The sequence below is a fragment of the Onychostoma macrolepis genome, chromosome 05, assembly GCF_012432095.1.
Source record: "Onychostoma macrolepis isolate SWU-2019 chromosome 05, ASM1243209v1, whole genome shotgun sequence".
Lineage (NCBI taxonomy): Eukaryota > Metazoa > Chordata > Actinopteri > Cypriniformes > Cyprinidae > Onychostoma > Onychostoma macrolepis.
Window position 1 is genome coordinate 40,369,730 of NC_081159.1, and position 23,015 is coordinate 40,392,744.

Below are 23,015 nucleotides of genomic sequence, written 5' to 3' on the forward strand. Positions count from 1 at the left end.
ATCTAGATCACAAGGTACATCCAGTTTTCCTTGAATTCCATTCAGGAAATATTGGTTGGACCTTAGCGCTCAGCGCAGCGCCTGGTAGTTTGGTTGCTGTGACAACACCAAGCCAAAACGAGACACTCCCCAAAACAATATGAACTAGACAGCTGCCTAGATTATTATTACATTTATGTGGACATTATTGCTTTTACTTAAGCAAATTAAACCTTCATAATGTCAGACATTATCTGTCAGTGGCTGAATATAGAGCTTCGGCTGTCAAAAGTCATTGGTGAGTGTTTGTTGTGTAAATTACGAAATGGCTTTTAGCAAACGGATTAATGCGGTTATCCGTTCAAAAATGTTTACATTTATACCTGTTTTATCAGCTAAACTACAGTTAATAATTGCGGCCGTTTTGTTCGTCTTGTAAATATTATGTGTTTTATTTTAGAGCCCTATTCGTTCACCAGGGATTTTGCAAACGGTTATCTGATAGGAGAGATCCTGCACAGATATGAGCTGCAGGACGACTTTCAGCTGTTCTCCAAACATAGGTATGGTAAGGATGGATGGACATACATATAGATAGACAGATAAATAGATAGATAGATAGATTTTAAAAATATATATTTTGTTGTTGTGATGAAGTGTGGCATGTTTTTGTGAGATTCATCCAGACATACACTTTATTAATCCCATGAAGGAAATTGAATTTTAATGTTATAGTCAGACAAAGACATTGTAACTTATTAAATTGTTATTCCACAGCACGGCGAATGCGAAGCTGAATAACTTCACCCGCATTGAGCCCACCCTGCAGCTGCTGGGCGTGCCCTTTGACCTGTCCATGGCCAAAGCGGTGATGCAGGGCAGGCAGGGGGCGGCCACACATCTGCTCTACCATCTCTACATAGTGCTGCAGAAGAAGAAGAAGACAGGCCTCACTGCCACAGCCATAGAAGTCATGCAGCCTGCGGCCACAGCCCGACTGCACCGCATAGAGAACAGCATCTATACTGAGGTAATACAGTCGTACAAGGTCAAATAATTCTCCCTCTGGGCTGGTATAGTGCCCTGGTGGTATTGTAGTGTATTACACAATTTAAACTCCTAACTTTATCTACCTAACCTCTTCACAATGTTTACATTTTTATATTGACAAAATAGTTCAAATATGGTAAGCTGCCTTTTGCCTGTTGTTGTTATTGGTAGATTAGTTAGTTCATGTTTTGATTAGCTTTACGAACACTGCATGTTGGGAAAAGGAGTTTCATTTCAGGCTGTTTGTCTGACAGCGCTTGAAGACGGTGGTAAAGCGTGAGACAGATCTGAAGATGCAGAAGATCGCAAAACGCTTCCATAAAAGAGGGCAGGACATGTACAACCGCTCGGTCATGGCTGAACTCCTGAAGGAGGAGGACCGGCTCAAACGGCAGGAGGAGAGGAGGCTGAGGGACATTGAGAAGGTGTGACTTTCTACAGCTGACCATAGATACATTTTCATATCTATCAATAACTACCTTGAACCTTATTTATTCAGTAGCATCAAACTGTTTTTTGGGTTATTAAAACTTCTCTTATGCCCTCTGTGCTTTACTGTACTTTACTGTGCATTGACTGGTGAATCAGCATGTGATAGTGGTGGCTGAGACTGATAGTATGATTTGTTATTCGTCAGCACCGGCAGGTACGCAGAAAACAGCATGAGATCATGATTCAGATTCAGTCGGCTATTGTGCAGATCCCAAAACCTCCACATGCTCGCACTTCAAGAGCTACTGAGAAACAGCTTCAGTTTCGCAAAAAGCAAGAGGCTGAGGTGAACAACAGTTTTACACTTTTGACATTATTTTCATGATTATTATGCACATTTACCCCCTATATTGCATAGTACAATACAGCAGCGTTGTTATTGTTAACTAAAACTATTTTCGGTCATTGAAATAAATCAGAAATAAAATATAAATATTAGATTTAAAAAACTGAAACTTATTTCAATTATTTGCCAAGACTTCATTTCTCATTTTTAAGTTGAAGAATTACTAAAACTGAAAAAAATAAAGATAAATAGAAATATTAATTAAAAAAAATTATAATAATGACAAAACCAGATAAAACTAAAACTTAAAAATTAAACTAAAACTATGCAAAAATAAAAGCAATTTTAAATATGAATAAATACTATAAAAGTATATAAAATGAAAAATGAATTAAAGCTAAATATAAATGTTAAAATTAAAATGTAAACTGCAAATACAGTATAACAATAATTTTAAACATTAAAGACTATAATAGTATAGAATTAATACTAAAAAAACACTGTTGCTATGTTGTATAAATACATTAAAATATGTTATCTCTTTTGCATTACAGTTTTGTTTTTGAAAAACAATATACAGAAAAACAATATGAATTGTCAAAAGTTGTTTTGACAGGATTTGATTGTGTTTAGTGAGCACTCTTTAAGATGCAGTGTGATTTCCAGTATGTTCATCGTGAGATAGCTCAGTTTGAGAAGAACCAGAAGAGGATTTCTCCTGCTGGAGGTGGAGCCTTTCTTTACAGGTGTGTTTGCAAAAAAATCTAGGAGTACAAACAATAAATGCACAAAAGCAGGCCGACATACTGCTCACAGTTCTTTCACTGACTAAGTCTAGTTTCACACAAAACTCTCAAAAACTTTCTTGATTATTTGAGACCTTGGTATGATGAACTGTACCTCAATTTACAGTGGTCGTGTGACCCAGCCAATGACTACAGTTGACAAAGAACAGTGGAACAAGGAGTACATCGAGAACATCCGTCAGCGTCTGGAGGAAGACTCTGCTGCCCGGGAACAAAGAGAGATGCGGAGACGCCGTGCGCTGATGGAACAACTACAAACCCATGAAGCTCAGCAGGTGACCTCAGGCTTGGCTTATTTGAGCCTTATAAAACCTACTGTATTATATTTGATACACAAGCTAAGGCCTCTAATTTATAAATATGATCAAAACTTTGCTGAAAAACCTGTTGTACGCAACCTACTACATGCCTCTGTCATCTGACTGATAGTTAATACTTTTTTAGCAAGTAGAAGTCCTTTTACTATAATTACCCCACTTCAGATCATGGTACACGTCTTTTGAAGAATTTGCAGATTTTTATAAAGTAAACATAAGAATCACTTTTATATTGCTAGTAATATTCCAGGATGAACACTTGCTGCACTAAAGCAGCTTACTTGATTATCCTTTTTTTTTCTTTTTCTTTTTTTTTTTTTTTGAAAAATCATGTTAAAACTTGAGTGTCAAATATGATCATCAGGCTTTTATGGAACATTTTTGTTCATCCCTCAATCATCATTGTATTGCATTGCATAATGGTTTTGAAACCACAGAGCTTTGATCATAAAACTAAGCATTTAAATATAAGCTAAAGGATTTAAATATATAATCAAGTAAACATTATTGGGAGATAAAGAAGTGACAACTGATATTTATATGCATTTGATGTAAGCAGTCTGCTATACTGTTATAAAGATCTCATTGATTTGCATTACAGGTTATCAGAATTTCATCTTACGTTTTTGCCATATAAATATCAGCTGCATCAAATTGCACATTTTTGCTTAGTTTGGGACTGTAAATAAAATGGAGGTGTTTTCCTCCTTGAGTATGACCTCCATATTCTCATTATTATTTCATACTTGAGCCATAAAAACCTGATGTATGAAATATGATAACAAAAACACATATGCAAACTTTCTGTGTTTAGACTCCTCAGAAATGCTTATAAATGTCAAAAACAGTGTCAGACTTTTGACTGGTAGTGTTTGTCTTGATTACATCTGATTTTTGCATTGATATTGTTTCTGCAGGAGGTATTACGAGAGGAAGAGATGGTCAGTCGATTGATGCGTCAGACGCAGCAGGAGAAGAGGATCGCTGTGCAGCTGATGCAAATAAAACAGCAGAAAGAGGTACTGCGACAGAACCGGATCTTCCAGGAGAGACAGTACCAGGAAAGACGCCTTCGAGACTTCCAAGAGGCCTTGGACAGAGAAGCTGTGAGAGATCATAAACACACACAAACAAAACAACCCATAGAGTATCAGAAAAAGTTTTTGAGTGGTCCTGAATATGTCCAATCATTACCATTGTTCAGGTTCTTGCTCAACAGGAACATTTCGAGCGCAGTGAAGAGATCAGGATGGAGTGTGAGCTACACAAACAGCTAGTTGCCGAGCGCGCTCAAGCTCGCTATCGCAAACACTTTGACATCTGCAGAGGAATTCTGGAACAGATTGTTGATCTGGCAACCAAAGCTGGAGAATATCGGCTCCTCACAGCCAAGTATTTATTTCCCTGATCACTCTACTAAACAGCAAATAAAAGGCAGAGTGGATTTTTAAATAGAAAGTTCAATGTGTTATGTAAACTACCTTTATAGTGCATTATAATAAAACTAAAAATTATATTTTGCTGCATGTTTTATATGGACACGACTGTTCAAATGTTGAAAAAACTAGTACAGTACAGTAAAAGCAGTAATATTTTGAAATAACATTACAATTTCAAATAACTATTTTCTATTTGAGTATATTTTAAAATGTAATTTATTCCTGTGATGCAAAGCTGAATTTTCAGCATCATAACTTCAGTGTCACATGATCCTTCAGAAATCATTCCAGTATGCTGATTTGGAGATATGGTGGGTTCTTCATCTTCACTCTTTCTCAGTCTGATACCAGTGAAGCTGATGCAGGAGTGGATGGAGCTGTTTTTCAGTGGTAAGCCGCTGTATGAAGTGGCCAGTGTGGATCCCACCCCTGCTGACCCCACACCAGAACAGATCATTGAGTTGGAGAAGCTCCAAATACTCAACAATCAAGACTACAATGAGTATGTGGTAAGGACGTGCTGAGTTACTGTAGCTTTAACTTGACTGATGCAAATGAGGGACAGATTCGTTTACATGTCTGTGCAAGTGTAATGCACATGTGTCTTTCTGTTTGTTCGCTTCAGGCCATGAAGGGCGAGTGGGTTTGGCATGAAGAGGGCGAGAGTCAAGCCCCTCCAGTAAATGATATTCTGGATCATGTGTTGAGCCGTCTACAGAGCATGATAGTCCCACCCAGTGTCAGCACTCCTCCTCCTCCTCTGTTTCCTCGTTTCACCATCAGAGCGTGCATGCTGGGAAAATCCTACTCGGGCAAAACCACCTGCCTCGCCAAAATCAGCAACGGTAGGAGTTGATGCTTCATCATAGTGAATGAATATGCTTCATCACGTCAGAATATTAACTAACTTTCCTCACTTGCTGTTTGTTCCTCTCTGGGAATCAGCTCTTGGCCTCTATATGCTCTCAGCCAACTCTTTGATCCAGGATGCTCTATCAGCCTATCAGCAGGAAAAACTGGCTGCGAGTGAAAGACAAAAAGAGTCACAGGTCAGGAATATTTAATCTGAAGTAGCATCCAGCAAGTCTGACAATATTTTTGGATTAGTTTGTGTTGTGTGTGACTGTGCCGTTTTCTGTGCAACCAATTAATTTACTTCATTGTTTATACTGTTTATACTCCTGCTGGAGCTGACCTTGTATTTGCCATGCTCAGAAGAACTTGGAGAGGAATGGTTCTCCAACAGAGCAGCCTCAGAGAGAAGAAGAGGAGGAGAAATCATCTCCTCTAGAATCAGGTTTGTGGGAATATTTTTTTAATTTATTTATTTACAATACCATTCAAAAGTCTTTTTTTCCAGCAAGGATGCATTCAGTTGATCAAAAATGACAATAAGGACTTATATTGTTACAAAAGATTTCTATTTCCAATTAATTTTCATGAAAGAATCCTGAAAAAAAAGTAACTAGCACAACTGCTTTCAACATTGATGATAATCTGAAATGTTTCTTGAGCAGCAAATCAGCATATTAGAATGATTTCTGAAGGATCATGTGACACAAAATTTTCAGTAATGATGCTGAAAATTCAGCTTTAATCACAGGATTAAATTACATTTTCAAATATATTTTTCAAATATATTCAAATAGAAAACAGTTATTTTAAATTGTAATAATGTTTCCTAATATTACTGTTTTTACTGCATTTCTGATCAAATAAATGCAACCCCGGTGAGCAAAAGAGACTTTCAAAAACATTACAGTCTTACAAATTGCAAACATTTGAAAGGTAGTGTAATTTTTGTTTATTTCTACGTATGTTTAGATTCATATATTTATTAATTTGATGTTATGCACCCCATGGACGACCAAGTATTTCCAGATACATTTAATCATTTAGCAAACTAAAAGACTCATTGGGGTATTAAAAATGTTTTATTTGCTTTTATTGATTTCTGTGCTAATTGATTACACTTATTCTTACATTTATTTCTGAATTTATTATGTGTATTTCTATTCATTTAACTGCATATTAGTGCATTTTTCATAATTTTTTTTTATATAAATGAAAACCATATAAAGACATTATTTACTATGAAAATGCTCACTCATTGACTCTTCTGTGTGTCTTACATCAGGACCTCAGCCACATAAGACATTTGGACTTCTTGAAAAAGAGGACAAAGAAAAAGTAAAAGCAATCGCAAAGCCGCTCTCCATGTGAACTCAGTTTTCCTTTCTGTATTTTTGCAGCAGTGAGCTCTTTGATATGGTCCATGATGTACTGTGATCTGTTCTGCAGTGGTCGTTGCGGGCACAGCATGGAGCAGCAGTAGAGCAGGCTCTTAGGACAGGCAAAGCTGTTCCTGATCAACTCCTGGTTGACATCATAGTGGATGCTATCAGGTAAAGAGCTTTGTCTCCACACTAGGGGTGGGCGGATCGATCTTAATATCGATAGTATCGATACCAACGTTGGTATTGGTATCGGATCGATACTAGCCTGATTAGATCGATACTTTAGGTTAATTTCCTCTCCTCTACACTTAACATATTGCTTAATACATTCAACAAAGAATAGACATATCTGTGTGTTTATATACCGCTCTTTTCACGTCTCGTATGCAAACCTTACTGCTCCTCCCCTGCTTTAGTGTTTTGTTATGCCATCACGTGACTCAGGGGCTCCATGTGCAAGCGGATATTATGCTACAGCGAAATGGAACGGTAGAAATTCGCTACTGTGGCAACAGCACCAAATTTATTCACCTTTTTCAACGTGAAAGTAAGCTTTTTTCATAGACTGTATGTACAAGACTTCCACTTCCTTAGGCACGGTAGGGAAATCATGAGAAAAATAAACCAAAAATAGTTTGCAATACCAAGCTTTTGTACAGTTAAAAATCGCTGGAAGCGGATGAGACTGGAAGCCAGACCCATTAAATTTACCGAATTTGGCCTTTTATACAGTCTTCAACCATTAAGCCACGTTGTTGTTTTTTCTTTATAAAAGTTTTCTATCAGAGGAAAACACTTAACATGCATGCACTTTGCGTTCATATGCTGGGCTGCTTGCCTGCATATAGTTTGCATCATCAGTATACTGAGTTGGCCTTTCAATATTACTTTCTTAATGCATTAGTCCATGTTAAGTTTTTTTTTCTTTATAACTCTTTTTATGGGAGGAAAATGCTTAACAGGAAACTTTACGCATTGCTTTCATATTCTGGGCTCCTCTGCTTGCAAACTCCTTTCAGAAAGGCAAATATCCACATAGCTTTAAGGTGAATATAATATTTTAGTCATATCAACATAAGTTATTGTTAATTTTCAAAGTGTAATTGGTCATTTAAATGCATGTTATTAAAAAGGAAAAAGTATCGGTATCGGTATCAGTATCGGCGATACTTGCCCTGTATTTACTTGGTATCAGATCGATACCAAAATTTGCAGTATCGCACACCCCTACTCCACACCATACTTGTTTTATTGTTTTATTGTTTTATTTTAAGCAGATAAAAATGTAAATAAAATGTTCTTCCTTGAGTGCACATCAGTGTTATTTTAGTATCATTGATATACTATTGTAGTTTTTGTAGTTTATGAATTAGTTATTATTTTTATTCATTTTAGTTAAAGCATAAGTAATTTTGTTGTATGTTTTTGTGTTTTACTGGTTTTATTTTGTATGTCTCTATAGTTTTTAGTCATTTTTATTTATTCATTTTAGCTGATTTAGTTTTAGTTCTTTTAGTACTTCAAGTTAGACTACAGTTAAATAGGAGATCTTGCCTTGGAAACTAGGTGAAATAAAATATTTGGATTTTTTTATGTGTTTTATTTTATTTCAGGTAATGTTTATTTTATGGTTTTAGTTAACTACATTAAAGCTGGTGCACATGAAAAACTATGATTTATTTTTTGCACTAAATAAATCTTCTTAAAAATTCCCTTCGGTCATGCGCTTCAGGAACATCCCTGCTGACAGTGGCTGGATTCTTGACGGGTTCCCAGTGGACATCAGTCAGGCTCAGATGCTGGAGAAAGCTCTGACCGGGACTGAACCTGATCAGGCTGAGACAAAAACACATAGCAACTCAGCCACAGACAAAAACGCTCCTAAAGATCCACCTCCTCCATCCCCTGCACTGGACCTAGTGGTGCTCTTAGACGTCTCAGATGAGCAGGTTCTGGAGCGAGCCACTCATCAGGCTGGTGAGTTACTGCAGATGTTAATCTCGCAGTACTTTATCATTAGTTGCTCTTACCAGCTTGACAGGCTTTGCTGTTTTTAGTATGAAATGATAATAAAGCTGTGTGATCTTCACCTATTAGTAGACGGGGAGAGCATAGAGCAGGAGAGAGATGGCAGTGATGCTCCAGATGAAAAGACGAGTATGACAGATGTGGACACACAAGATCTAGCATCCTTGTCTGATGAAAAAAGCCTGGGGAGGAAACAGATACAACACAGGTGTGTGTTTGTAGTAAATGTGTATAACCTATGATTGTTTTCATCATGTCCAATATATACAGTATTTACACAATTACAGTTGGAAAGATGCAAGCTTGATTTTGTAATCCCCAAATACACAAATGCTAATGCACTTTTGTTAACACAGCCAGTCCAGACACAATGAATGCATCCAAACCGCACTTGAAATCTAAATGAAATTAGCAATACGTAAACAATGTGGTTTATGCACTAAATCCAGCAGAAAATCCAGCATGATAGGCATATTTGTAAATGCTTATGACTGAGGACTTCACTTCACAGCAGACTTCACAGCGATAAACTACCGCCCAACATTTTTGGCTGTCATTTGCCAGTTGAGAACTTTCAACTCTTGGACGCCCTCGACTGCTCTCAATGCTTTCTCCAATCCACTGTCAAACCCACAATTCCCTGTGAGAGCGTGTAGTTTGGCCCCCATAGAAATGATTATGGAATGACTTTGGCCCCCATAGAAATTACTTGGCCCCCATAGAAATGACTCTTGGCCCCCATAGAAATGAATTAAAAATCCCCACTCTGCTACCATATGAATACAGTAAAACTAGCAGAAAAGTGCTATGCTAATTGGAAAAAGATAATCAAAGTAACATCAAAAACCTGCTTTTGGAATACAAGAAGTATTAATCTCATACGAGACGTTCTACAGATATTTATTATTTTTAATAAACTAAACCATTTAAAGACTGTCTTTTTTAATATTTAAAAAGCAAAACATTGTTATTTTCCCTTAAAAATAAAACTACAAATACTGAGCCCTTTTAATAACCACGTAAAATCAAAAATGGACTGTATTTATTTTATTTTTTAATAAAGTTTTTTTTTTTTTTTTACACAAAGAAGGTCACTTATAAATTGTCCAACATTATTGTCACACTGAACAAAACAACACACTGACTGTATTTACTACTATGGGTGTTTCTGGAGTGATCTTCCATGATTCATCTGTGCACAGGAAGGAAATTACTTTCCTTTTTGAGTGATGTCATTTTGTACTGGAAAATAGTGTATCATTACATGATCCAGTCAAGTCCCAATGAATGAAATCAAGTTCCATCCTACTTTTTTCTTTGTATTAAATGCTTTCCACCCAATAATTTCACATAATGGCGAAGAAATATGTTGTGTGTTCAGATTTTCTTAGACATTTTTTGTGTGTTATCGTTTTTTAACAGAATTAGTGGTTTTCATGACACATGGCCAAAACTGGAGAAATGGTTTGGTGACCAGCAGAATATTCTTGTGAAAGTCACGGCAGATGTAGACGAGGACACTCTCTTCAGTAACGTGAAGATAGTTCTGATGGACACCATGGACTCAGTTGAAAAAGGTAGATTCACTTAAACCTATTACTTAACCCTGTAAAGCCTGACATATGAAAAGGTTTTTTGTTTTTTTTAAATGAAAGTTTATTGAACCTTTAAACAAAATATAAAAACAAAACAATTAAGATAAGCTTGCATACGTGGTTTTGTTGAGGAAAAAGCCTCATTTTTATTCAAACTGAGCAAAAATATGCAAGTTGGTGCAGTTGCTGATATTTATTTCTTCTCCGCAATTTTCTACAAGTAATTTAGCTTGCTACAGACTCATTCTAATGTTTTGTAGACTTTAAAGTTTGAAAATCTTCCATTATTCAAGCATTTATATTTCCTTTTGTAAATTCATGTCTAGTGAAATATGCTCTCTGTCCTCCCCATAGGAGCAGCTCTGGGTCACTCCAGGAAAATGTCTACGTCCTCCTCAGCTGAACATACACGTCCAGAAAGTGCCTGCTCTGCTAAGTCTAAAGCAGCTACCCCAAAATCTGCTGGACGGCGTTACGTGGAGGAACCTTTACCTAAGGCACATACACACACATAACGCACGGTCTCTCAGAAGACTGGCAGATTCTGATTAAACATGAAAAAATGACATTCAAAAAGTCTGTTTGATGTGGAATATCAGATGGAGAGCCATTACACTCATCTAGCTTGTTTAATGTTACTCAGACTGAGGTGTGCTCAGGCTGGTATGAGCATAAACATGCTTACAGCACATGGGATTTCCATGCAGTCTGCTAGCTTAGCTTGCAGGTCAGATGAGATCAGATTTGTATGTCAATGACTCCATTAAAGGGATGATATGAATAAAACAATATCCTGAAAGAGATTGATGTGCTATGAAAACTGTAAAGGCTACTTCACAGAGCTAAAACTAGTATTGTAACTTTCAGAACTCAAAACTTCCTCCCCAATTAGAGAATTTGTTGTAATTAAGATGAAAAAATGACACCGATTTTCTGATATCTAACAGATGTACACTACCTCTTCAAATGTTTTGACTTGGTTGAATCTTTTTAATGCTTTTGAAAAATCTCTTTTACTCACCAAGACTGCATTTATTTGATCAAAAATGCAGTAAAAACAGTAATATTGTGAAATATTCTTACAATTCAGAAAAACTGTTTTCTATTTGAATAAACCTTAAAATGTAATTTATTCCTGTGATCAAAGCTGAATTTTCAGCATCATTACTGCAGTCTTCAGTGTCACATGATCCTTCAGAAATCATTCTAATATGCTGATTTGCTGCTCAAGAAACATTTCTAATCATCATTGTTCAATCAGTTTTATCACGATTCTTGGATAATTAGGAAGTTCAAAAGAACAGCATTTATTTAAAGTAGAAATTTAATATAGAACGTCTAATATAGGGATTATAGTGTATAAAGGGCTCACAATGGTTTGTTGGCACAAAAAACTTTTTATATGAAAAATAAATGTATGATATGACCCATTTATTACCCATTTAGTCAGTTTTGTTTTTCTGTTATATTGGTCATTTTTGCAGGAGATCTCAGTGTATCTTGTGCCGTACTGGGAGAACGTCTGTAATTCATACGTGATTAACATCAAGACAGTGATGCAGAACCTCCGCAGTGAACGCGAGCTCATCATTCACCACCTCTACAACATCCGGTGAGAGAACAGTGCTTGTGTGTGTGACGTGAGGCCTGTGTATGTGCGTGTAACTGTATAATATGTGTGTGTTTGTATGTTTCAGGGAGAACTTCAGGCAGTACCTACAGAAGCCGGATCTGAAGCAGGAGTTTGTAAGCGCGTGGCAGCGTGATTATAACAGCGTTCCTGACAACATCAGAGAGGACGAGGAGACCAAAGGAGAACTCCATCAAAGACTAGATGTGAGACAATCTCCTACACTGGGGGGAAAAAAGATTTTCTTCAGTATTTTTGTCTTGTTTTCAAGTACATATATCTAAACATTCTAAAATCAAGATACATTTACTTGAGAAGGAAAATGACAAGATATAAAGTCTCGTATCGAAACTAAATGTCTGTGCTAAACAGTTCTACTAATGGGGTAAGAAATGTAGTCGGCACTGATAGCCTTGTGGGCAGTGCACCGACATACAGCGCTGTTGTGCTACAGGCGTCCCGAGTTCAAATCCAACTCAAGAACCTTTCCTGATCGCTTTTCGCTTCTTGTCAACTCTGATCTGTCCTATCATAATAAAGTCAAAAATGCCAAAAAGAAAAGTAAACTTGTTCTCCTTTTGAAATTAAATACATTTTTCTTTACCCCACTGGTAGATATGCTTTTGTGTATTAATTATGAACTCATTAAATTTTAATAATACTTTCAGAAGACCTCAGGTAAATGTATCTTTATTTAAGAATGTTTATGATATGTACTTGTACCGAAAAAAGAAAAACGTTCTTTAAACAAGTTTTTTTTTTCTTTTTTTTTTTGCAGTGTAACCTTTTTTTTTCTTTTTTTTAAAACACACAGAAGTTACATATTTTTACAGGCAATACATGCTATATTTCAGCAAAAAAACAAAAAACATTTTGTAAAATATTCTCAAATGTTTATTAACTTCAGTGAAGATTGGGAGAAAGCCTTAAAATATATTTGCAGAATATTTATTTGCAATAAAGCAAGGAAAATTATTTGTTTTTATTTTTTGTTTCATTTTATGTGTTATGTTTGTGTGTAATATTTGTGTGTATTAAGATTTGATTTGTTACATTGTATTTACTGTTAAAAACAAACAAACAAAGCAGTAAATATAATATTCACAGTTGCCAACGTTTTGGTGCAAAAGTTTTTCATTAATATTTGTTTGCTGCAGGTTTATCACAAATAGCTGCAAATGAACAGTTTTCACAAAATTTATGGCATTTATCTCACATTTATGCTTATTTTGTGTGTTGTGTATTTGTGCAGGACTTGCGTGAGCGTCTTTGGGACATCTGTGATAAGCGCAAGGAAGAGGCGGAGCAGGAGAGAGCAGGTGTCATTGATGATAGCTGGTTGGACGATCACACAGCTGTACTGATCAACCATTATTCTGCATTAATGCAGGTAACACACACACACACACTTTCTCTCTAAAACATCACAGAACCGTCTTAGATGAGTTTCAGATCTCATGGTTCTGTTCATGTGTGTGTGTGTGTGTGTGTGCGCAGATAGAAGTGGGTCACTTCCAAGACTCATTGTGTCTTTTGAGAGATTATTACTCAGCGATGTGTAAAACTGCGTTTCCTGAATCTACACGTGGCTTCAGTCGTGTCCCATTGATCGACATCACAGCAGATGACCATGTCGAGCTAGAGGAACCAAAAATGTAGGAACCTTACATACCTTATCGTGTTTTATCATCATGCCACAGACAATACAGGCCTATAGATCTTTTGCTGAGCTACTGTAATTATTAATCTGTCTGTCTCATAATATATAACTTGCATGACCGTGTTTAGAATAAAATTATACTATTTTTGCAGTATGCATGCAATTTCACCAATTCAGTTAAATCTTGTTCTTGTCTGATAGTGTCAGTGCCGTTAAATAATAATAAATAATATGATATTAATTGCCTTTTAAGCATTATGCAATCTTAGCAAGTCTGCTGTTTTACATGCTAGTTTACATAAATAGTTAGCAATTTGCAGTTTGTACTGTGCAGTAAACAGTGCATTAGCATTCAGTTCTGAACATAGACATTGTTTTTTTTACTGTAAAGTTATTTAGATAGACTCTTTAATGTGGTACAATATAACAAATTCATATTTTAGCCCTGCTCCCGTGCCGTCAGAGAGACTCGCAAAGAGTGCTGAGGAAAAAGACTCTGAAATGGAGGACCAGAAGAAAACTAAATTGTATGTGTGCTTTCCATTTTTGTCTTTGGGTGTGTATGAAAATGATATAGGTTAAGCATGTTTGTTGAAAACTGGATGTGTTTGTGCTGTCAGGTTTCCATTGGTTTCCTGCAGATCTCCCACTTCTGAGCAGCTCAGACAGGTTCTGCACCATCCTGATGAGAAACTACTGCAGGAGTTCTTCCAGACAGCACTCAGCGCCATCAGGAGCATGGTGTGTGTTTATATCAGTGTGTCTCGTAATGGTTTTGCTGGTAAGCTTAAAAATATGGGGCCCTGTTTTGCCAGTAGATAATAATTTGAGAACACTGGCATTGTTAAACCTCAGCTCCCTTGAAGATCAGTTATCAGCAACTTTAACTATATTAGTTGTAAATGTCTTTATTTCAGCAGGAAACAGTGATTGCGGTAGCTATGTGAGAATTTTTTTTAAACTTTTATTTATTTAAGTTAAATACACATTAAAAATTACCAAAAGTGACAGTTTATATTGTTACAGAAGATTCCATTTCAAATAAATGCTGTTCTTTTGAACTTTATATTCATCAAACAATCATGAAAAACTGCATCACGATTACCACAAAAAATAATTAAGCAGCAAAACTCTTGTCAGCATTGATAAAAATAAGAAATGCAAATCAGTATATTAGAATAATTTCTGAAGGATGTGACACTGAAGACTTGAGTAATGATGCTGAAAAGTCAGCTTTGCATCAAAGGAATTAATTACATTTTTAAATATATTCACAGTGAGAATGGTTATGTTAAATTTTAATAATAATTCACAATGTTACTGTTTTCTAAATGTGATTTTTCCCCAAAAAAAGGATAGTGCCTACTCAAAATTCTGATCGGGTGAGCTGTATTTGTAAAATTTCAATATACTTACCTCTGACTGTGCCTCTGTCTTCATGTGTGTTTGCACACAACTGTGTGTCAGGTGCTGGCAGAGACACAGCAGCGAGAAGAAGAGGAGGGTGATGAAGAACAGAAGCAGATGGAGGCACAGAGAGTGCAGACTTCAAACTCTGCTACGGACAATAAGAAAGCTGGGAAAAAGAAAGGTGAAGAAAAGCCACCGCTCCGTCATTTATAAAACGAGTTTCAGCTGTGTTATGTGTTGGCACTAATGAGTGTGTGTTATTTTAGGTGCTCCAACCCCTCCACAGGAGCCCAGTCCTCAACCTGTGGTGGAGAGGAACCCTGAGGAGGTCAAGAGGAAAGCAGAGAGGAAGAGAATCAAACAGGAATTCACAGCTGCACTGAAACGTGAAGGTATGCCGTGAGCTAGCCTCAGCTTCAGGATGTTATGTGTTCATGTGATGTATAAACAGTAAGAATGTTTTACGTATGCGGGCAGAACATGCAGTGAAGCTGCGTCTGGAGCTGATAAAGGCTCACGCGCTGAGAACGGTGAGCAGTTTGCAACAGAAAGCAGAGCAGGCCTACGGAAACATGGAGGAGTGGCTGGGAACTCGCTTCCTGTCTGAGATGAACAGGTGAGAGGAAGATCGGTGACCAGAGATCCAGAGAGGATGAGAACACTGTATTGGCTCTCTTGGTTGCAATTGTCCTGCAGACACCAATTTAAATAATGTACTTCTAATTGGGGAATCTTAGAATTTCACTCCAAATCACATTTGCAAAATTAGTTTACTCTTCAAATTATTACTTTTAATATTCGAAATAGCATAAAATTAATTAGTAAAACAAAAGCCATCATGTATAAATTCTTGTTTTGCAAGGAATTCTTAGTCAACCTATATTTGGTATTTGGAATATACTTAAAATATATATTTTTATATTTTTATATTAGATATTTTTATATTAACTTTTAGATATATTTTCTTCTGTTTATTAAAAGTTAAATATTGCATTTTACAGTAGAGCAAACACTTGTATGTATAAATTAAAATTTTCATTTTGCAATATAAATTCTTAGTCATCTTATTTTGAATATTGTAAATATATTTTTAAAAATTAATACTTTCATAAAAAGTGTAAACATAAAAAGTTAGATACAGCACACTTGTATGTGTGTATATACAGGTGCTGGTCATATAATTAGAATATCATCAAAAAGTTTTCCATTCGAAAAGTGAAACTTGTATATTATATTCATTCATTACACACAGACTGATATATTTCAAATGTTTATTTCTTTTAATTTTGATGATTATAACTGACAACTAAGGAAAATCCCAAATTCAGTATCAGAAAATTAGAATATTGTGAAAAGGTTCAATATTGAAGACACCTGGTGCCACACTCTAATCAGCTAATTAGCTCAAAACACCTGCAAAGGCCTTTAAATGGTCTCTCAGTCTAGTTCTGTAGGCTACACAATCATGGGGAAGACTGCTGACTTGACAGTTGTCCAAAAGACGACCATTGACACGTTGCACAAGGAGGGCAAGACACAAAAGGTCATTGCAAAAGAGGCTGGCTGTTCACAGAGCTCTGTTTCCAAGCACATTAATAGAGAGGCGAAGGGAACAAAAATGTGGTAGAAAAAAGTGTACAAGCAATAGGGATAACCGCACCCTGGAGAGGATTGTGAAACAAAACCCATTCAAAAATGTGCGGGAGATTCACAAAGAGTGGACTGCAGCTGGAGTCAGTGCTTCAAGAACCACTACGCACAGACGTATGCAAGACATGGGTTTCAGCTGTCGCATTCCTTGTGTCAAGCCACTCTTGAACAACAGACAGCGTCAGAAGCGTCTCACCTGGGCTAAAGACAAAAAGGACTGGACTGCTGCTGAGTGGTCCAAAGTTATGTTCTCTGATGAAAGTAAATTTTGCATTTCCTTTGGAAATCAGGGTCCCAGAGTCTGGAGGAAGAGAGGAGAGGCACACAATCCACGTTGCTTGAGGTCCAGTGTAAAGTTTCCGCAGTCAGTGATGGTTTGGGGTGCCATGTCATCTGCTGGTGTTGGTCCACTGTGTTTTCTGAGGTCCAAGGTCAACACAGCCGTATACCAGGAAGTTTTAGAGCACTTCATGCTTCCTGCTGCTGACCAACTTTATGGAGATGCAGATTTCATTTTCCAACAGGACTTGGCACCTGCACACAGTGCCAAAGCAACCAGTATCTGGTTTAAGGACCATGGTATCCCTGTTCTTAATTGGCCAGCAAACTCGCCTGACCTTAACCCCATAGAAAATCTATGGGGTATTGTGAAGAGGAAGATGCGATATGCCAGACCCAACAATGCAGAAGAGCTGAAGGCCACTATCAGAGCAACCTGGGCTCTCATAACACCTGAGCAGTGCCACAGACTGATCGACTCCATGCCACGCCGCATTGCTGCAGTAATTCAGGCAAAAGGAGCCCCAACTAAGTATTGAGTGCTGTACATGCTCATACTTTTCATGTTCATACTTTTCAGTTGGCCAAGATTTCTAAAAATCCTTTCTTTGTATTGGTCTTAAGTAATATTCTAATTTTCTGAGATATAATTTCACTCTGCATGACAATATGACTGGAACATTTTCTTAACATGTTTTAGGACAATAACCTAACAATACCAATTGTGCTTCTCATCATAGTGTACACGTTCATAAATTAATTTATATGTGCATAATATGTTTGTGTATGTTTACTAGTATCGACCAGCTGTCAGAGTTGGTGCGGCAGCACATTGAGAATGGAGTTCAGATCCATCATGAGCTGGTGCTGCAGAGCACTGATTTCTGTGTGGATGGAGACACACTTGTCGTGGCGAGTCCGTCTCCCGCTCCACGCCGATCCCTGCTGGAGCAGTCCAAAAACAGCACCCTGACTGTCCAACAGCTGCACATCCTCTGCGCTCAGCTGCACAAGACTGCACCTACTGGTCAGAATCAGCATTACTCAAACAACTAATTTAAATTTAAATTAAATAAAGGGATAATTTACCAAAAAAAAAATTATCATTATTTATTTATTCTCATGTTGTTCCAAAACTGTAATTTTGGGTAAACAAGTCTTGGGTGCATAACTTAATGAACAGAACCCAGCAGAAGTGAACTGAATGCAACATGTTTCAGCAGAAGCTAGTTTACTGTATTTTGTTGTTTGTGTATTGTGTGATGTGTTCAGGTCTGATGTGCAGTAATGAGTTGACTGACGTTCTGCATGAGTTAACCTCTCCTCACGTGGGTAGTGATGTCCTGCCTGACCCCTGGATGCATATCACCCCCTCACAGGTACATCTTCACTCAACTAAATGATAAACTCCTCCATGGTTTGTTGTGCATATTTGGTAGCAATTATTCATACTTAATTTCCTTTCCCAACCAACCAACTTTCTTAAAGAATGTGGATGAAATTTATTCACTTTAAAAGTGTCTTCATTGCTTTGGCTTGGGTATATAAAAAGGTGGAAGATTTCCCCAAACAGATTTCACAACATTTTTAAGTTTATCACTCAAATTCCCTGCGTTGACTAACAGAAAACTGCTTGATATGAAAGTGACTTCTGTGTGAGCTTCATTAATCATTACACTATTGACAATGGACCTTTTTGCCCACAAGATTTTGCCAAAAATGCACTAATGTGACTCTCCCTTTACAGACAAGCCTGCTTGTACTCGCATGATAACACATGTGCTATTGGTTGTGTAGGTCGATGAGCTGGTGTGTGTATTAGCTCAGGACTCTGAGATGTTTGACTGGCGTCAGTTTCTGCTCAGTGCGGCTCTGCCGTGGCCGTTTCTCTCTCAGACTCAGCTGTTAAAAACCCTCCAGTGCTACAGAGCTGTCGACACTGCAGGAACTGGACTCATCACACAAGAACAATATGCACAGGTCTATTACACTCATAGAGCATCACTGAAACATTAAACTACACACAGACCTATAAACAACAGATTTTTGTAGTATAATCACTTTTACAGCATTTTAATAATTCAAATATGGTTCTATAGTTAATTTTATTTCACCTGCATGCTGTTTCTACGGTTAAAATGAATGAAAGCAAGCCTCGTTTGTATAATCTTGCCTTATTTATATGTGCCTGTAAGTTCAATTTAATATGTGTTTTGTTTTTTGATCAGGTTGAATTGTGGTTTCCCAGTGAAAGAGATCTTCCTGTCCCTGGTGACCCAGCTGAACCTCTGCCCTATGACAGACTAGCCAATCTTAAGAAGGTAATGCAGCAGGTTAAAAGATTTTTGTGAACTTCAAATGGGGTCATATTTTTTGTTGTTGTTTTTGTTCATGTTACTTACTATTTAAATTTTTACCTGTCTGTTTCTTTTTGCTGCAGTTGTCTACATCCCATCCTTCCGTAACAGCATCTTTTCAAAGATGTATTGTGAAGTTACAGAGTCTTTTCATAGTAGAACATTAAGCTTTTATAGCAGAAAAGATAAAGTATAACTTCATTCCTTATGATTTGACCCTTTAATATGCAGTACAACATAACTGAATAAATGCGTAGTTCACCAAAAAATGAAAATTTGCTGAAAATGTGCTCACCCTTAACCCATCCAAGATGTACAGTAGATGATTTTGTTTCCAACAGAACAGATTTAGAGAAATGTAGCATTACATCACTTGCTCACCAGTGGATCCTCTGCAGTGAATGGGTGCCGTCAGAATGACAGTCTAAACAGCTGATAAAAACATCACAATAGTCCACAAGTAATCCACAATCCAGTCTCTCACTCCGTGTTTGCAAAGAGAAAAGCTGCATGTTTGTAAGAAACAAATCCATCAAGGCATTTTTAACTTCAAGCCTTATAGGTGTTTTTAAAGGGCTGCTCCACCCCAAAATGCAAATTTTATTAATCAATTACCCCCATGTCGTTCCAAACCTGTAAAAGCTTTGTTCGTCTTCGGAACACAATTTAAGATATTTTGGATGAAAACCGGGAGGTTTGTGACTGTCCCATTGACTGCCAAACAATTAACAATGTCAAGGCCCAGAAAAGTATGAAAGACATCGTCAGAATAGTCCATCTGCCATCAGTGGTTTAACCGATACGTTATGAAGCTACGAGAATACTTTTTGTACGCAAATAAACCCCAAAATAACGACTTTATTCAACAATTCGTCTCCTCTGCGTCAGTGTAGCGCCATTTTGGAGAATATCCGCTGGACGCAAATAGCGTATGCTGTTCTGTGTCAGCCGCACCGCACGGATACATCTTCTACGTGTATTTACGCTTTGATTTGAATGAAAACAGCGTATCCGGTATGCAGCTGACACAGGGGTGGAGTAACCCTTTAAATTGTGTTCCGAAGACGAACAAAGCTTTTACGGGTTTGGAACGACATGGGGGTAAGTGATTAATGACAAAATTTCCATTTTGGGGTGGAGTAACCCTTTAACTCATTCTGACGGCACCCATTCACTGCAGAGGATCCATCGGTGAGCAAGTCATGTAATGCTACATTTCTCCAAATCTGTTTCTGTGAAGAAACAAACTCATCTACATCTTGAATGGTTGAGTAAATCGAGTAAATTCTCAGCAAATTTTCATTTTCGAGTGAAGTATTCCCTTAACTTTGACTGCAACTGTGATGTTTCCCAAAAGATGTTCTGAATAGACAATCTGTGTATGAACATATATGTAATTTTTTCCTTGTTTCTGTGTGTAGTTTTTCTTCAGTCTGTTTGCGAGCACACACTCATCTCCGCTGATGCTGGACTATCTGAGCATGCTGCTGTATTTCTGCTGCCATCCTGAACCGGCTCAGGGCTTCACCAGAGCTCTCAGCCTCGTGATCGGACACACACTGCACTATAAACACACCAGCCCCCTCACACAGGTACACACAGTATGACATGGTTAACAGAAAAAAAAATCCTGTTTTTAGAAGATTTGCATTGACATCATTTTGTATTCAACCAAGTACTGACTTCTCATTACTGTAATGCACAAAAATAATGTATTACTGACATTGTGAAATATTTGAAATGTGTTTTCATGAGGTTCACTCTGGTTTTGTTTCAAACCGCTGTGTTCCTGCTGTAGTCTGTACCGTATATGGAGGGCGCTGGAGTAGAGGAGTGTGATGCTGATGAAGAGGAGGAGAGGGGGGTGGAGTCTGATGAAGTGGGTGTGTCTGTGGATGATGTGCTCAGAGTTCTGGGTCATGGAGATGATCGTGTCTCCTCACGTCTGAACCGCTTCCAGCCAAACCGCAGGAGCAGAGATGAACTCAGAGAGGTAGAATATAACAGCTCTGCTTCAAAACTAAAAGATCCCAGCATCCCAACTTCACCCTACTTTATTTGAACCATTTTAATTAAAAATATATAAAAAAAATAGGAAGCATTTCTATTTAATCTGGCAAGATGGCAAAAATACTTAATCAATATGTGCATGTGTCTGTGTGTTAGTCACTCATAACTGTCTTGTAAATGTAGGTCTGTTTGTGTCCAGTAGGTGTTCACTGGAAAGTATTTCACTTAGTTTTGGAACAGAGTGATGTGTTTCTGTAGATCAGTTGATGGTGTAAAGGTTGTTTATGTTGTTTTGTGTGTTCAGGAGCTGCTGAAGGTGTTTAAGGAGTTGGACTTTAAGGGTGAGGAGAAGATTCCTTTCTTCACGCTGTCCCAGCATCCCTTTCTGCAGGACCTGATGGAGGGATCCTCACAGTACCTGCTTCCTGTGAGTGTAACAAATAAATATGTGATCTCACACACATACTACAGCAGAGATCAGTGGTGATGGTTTATGTTCCATGTTCCATGAAATATTCGTTTCAATAGGAAATACATCAACACAAGAAAAATGCACTTGTCAAGCATTTTTAAGAGTCTTTATTGTAATTGCATGTGTGAAATACAAATTAAGGTTGTGTTTTTATTAATTATGATTACATTTCTTCTGTACAGGACATTCACAAAATTTTCCAGACCCAACAAACTGAAGATCTTAGAAGCTTCTCAACATGATGAATAATCAAATCAGCACACACCAACAACATTACATGCATTATACAAGGTTCACATTAATGGAATAATAAACGTAAGTGGGACAAACATTAAAGCTGTATTTGGCATAGAAATAGTTTAATTTAATGTAATGTACCTCTAAATTTATCATGAAAGCATGAAGAACAGTGATTTGCTGTAAACTCAAAGATGTCATTCTAAATGTATTTATTTTGGTGAAACTACAAATTTGTGTATTCTTGTCTCACATTACAGTGATTCTGTCAAATCAGTTAATTTGGTGTTAATTTTGTGTGATTCAAAGATGATTTGATGTGGAAGCTTGAACATGATCCCTTACTGCAAAAGCAAAATATTAAGATCAGTAACATCAGCACAAAAAAATAAAAAGTAAAAATAACAAACAATATGTGTGAATGATTTGTGTTAAATGAGTATGTATGTGAATATCTATGAATACACAAGTATGAATGAAAACGTAAAGAAAATACAATAAAGAATGATTTATAACTGTCTCCTTGGTCTTTGTCAAATGAATAATGCTCACTGTTCTGCTCCCTTGGCATGAATCAGACCTAAAATCACCTGTAGGTGAGATACATGACTTTACATCAATCAAAAATAAGAGAAACAGTACATAACTTTTAAACAATCTCTAAAAAATTACATGCGAAGTGAAAACCCATAATGACTGACAAATCCCAGTCTGATTTTTAGGTCTTGCAATTTAAGGTTTTGCAGTCACAAAAAAAAATGGCAGCACAGATGTGTGGACAGATTCATTCAATTCTCGTCGGACTCTTCAGCACTTTCCATCTCAGTGTCGATCTGATTCTGTTGCTTGCTGTAGGCATATGACACTGATGATATTTTGCAAATGTTTTATCCCAGCCTGTGCTCTAATGTTTTCTAGGATGGGCTGCATGGAAAAGCCATATTCCATAACGCTCCAAGTTTTATATCCTTCTGTTTTGTACTTCTAGCCACCAGTGTGGATGCCAATCAGATTACAGTCTACATCAAAAACTGGAGAGCCAGAAGATCTGTGAAAGAAACAAGAGTTATAAGTAATCTCG

At 37.1% G+C, this 23,015-nt stretch overlaps 1 protein-coding gene across 5 annotated transcripts; it reads left to right on the forward strand.

Moving 5' to 3' along the window:
• The first annotated feature begins 131 nt into the window (after positions 1-131).
• On the forward strand, positions 132-22,454 carry spef2 (sperm flagellar 2). 5 transcript variants are annotated; one of them, XM_058777390.1, is made up of 37 exons: positions 132-277; positions 440-542; positions 757-1,009; positions 1,284-1,454; positions 1,667-1,807; positions 2,474-2,553; positions 2,720-2,888; positions 3,848-4,036; positions 4,135-4,322; positions 4,710-4,878; positions 4,995-5,214; positions 5,315-5,418; positions 5,585-5,666; positions 6,507-6,559; positions 6,671-6,774; positions 8,339-8,583; positions 8,704-8,842; positions 10,057-10,211; positions 10,584-10,726; positions 11,714-11,841; positions 11,927-12,065; positions 13,112-13,249; positions 13,357-13,514; positions 13,963-14,046; positions 14,140-14,260; positions 14,987-15,110; positions 15,196-15,321; positions 15,407-15,545; positions 17,656-17,885; positions 18,131-18,237; positions 18,656-18,711; positions 18,742-18,838; positions 19,087-19,179; positions 20,637-20,807; positions 21,014-21,208; positions 21,530-21,652; positions 21,880-22,454. In XM_058777390.1, exons 1-37 carry the CDS (start codon positions 220-222, stop codon positions 21,937-21,939), a joined length of 5,055 nt encoding a protein of 1,684 aa, XP_058633373.1. In that variant the 5' UTR covers positions 132-219; the 3' UTR covers positions 21,940-22,454. The 5 variants fall into 5 exon arrangements, with proteins under 5 accessions (XP_058633373.1, XP_058633370.1, XP_058633374.1 ...); XM_058777387.1 differs by having other exon boundaries at positions 18,656-18,838; XM_058777391.1 differs by lacking the exon at positions 18,656-18,711 and having other exon boundaries at positions 18,755-18,838.
• Positions 22,455-23,015: the final 561 nt, after the last annotated feature.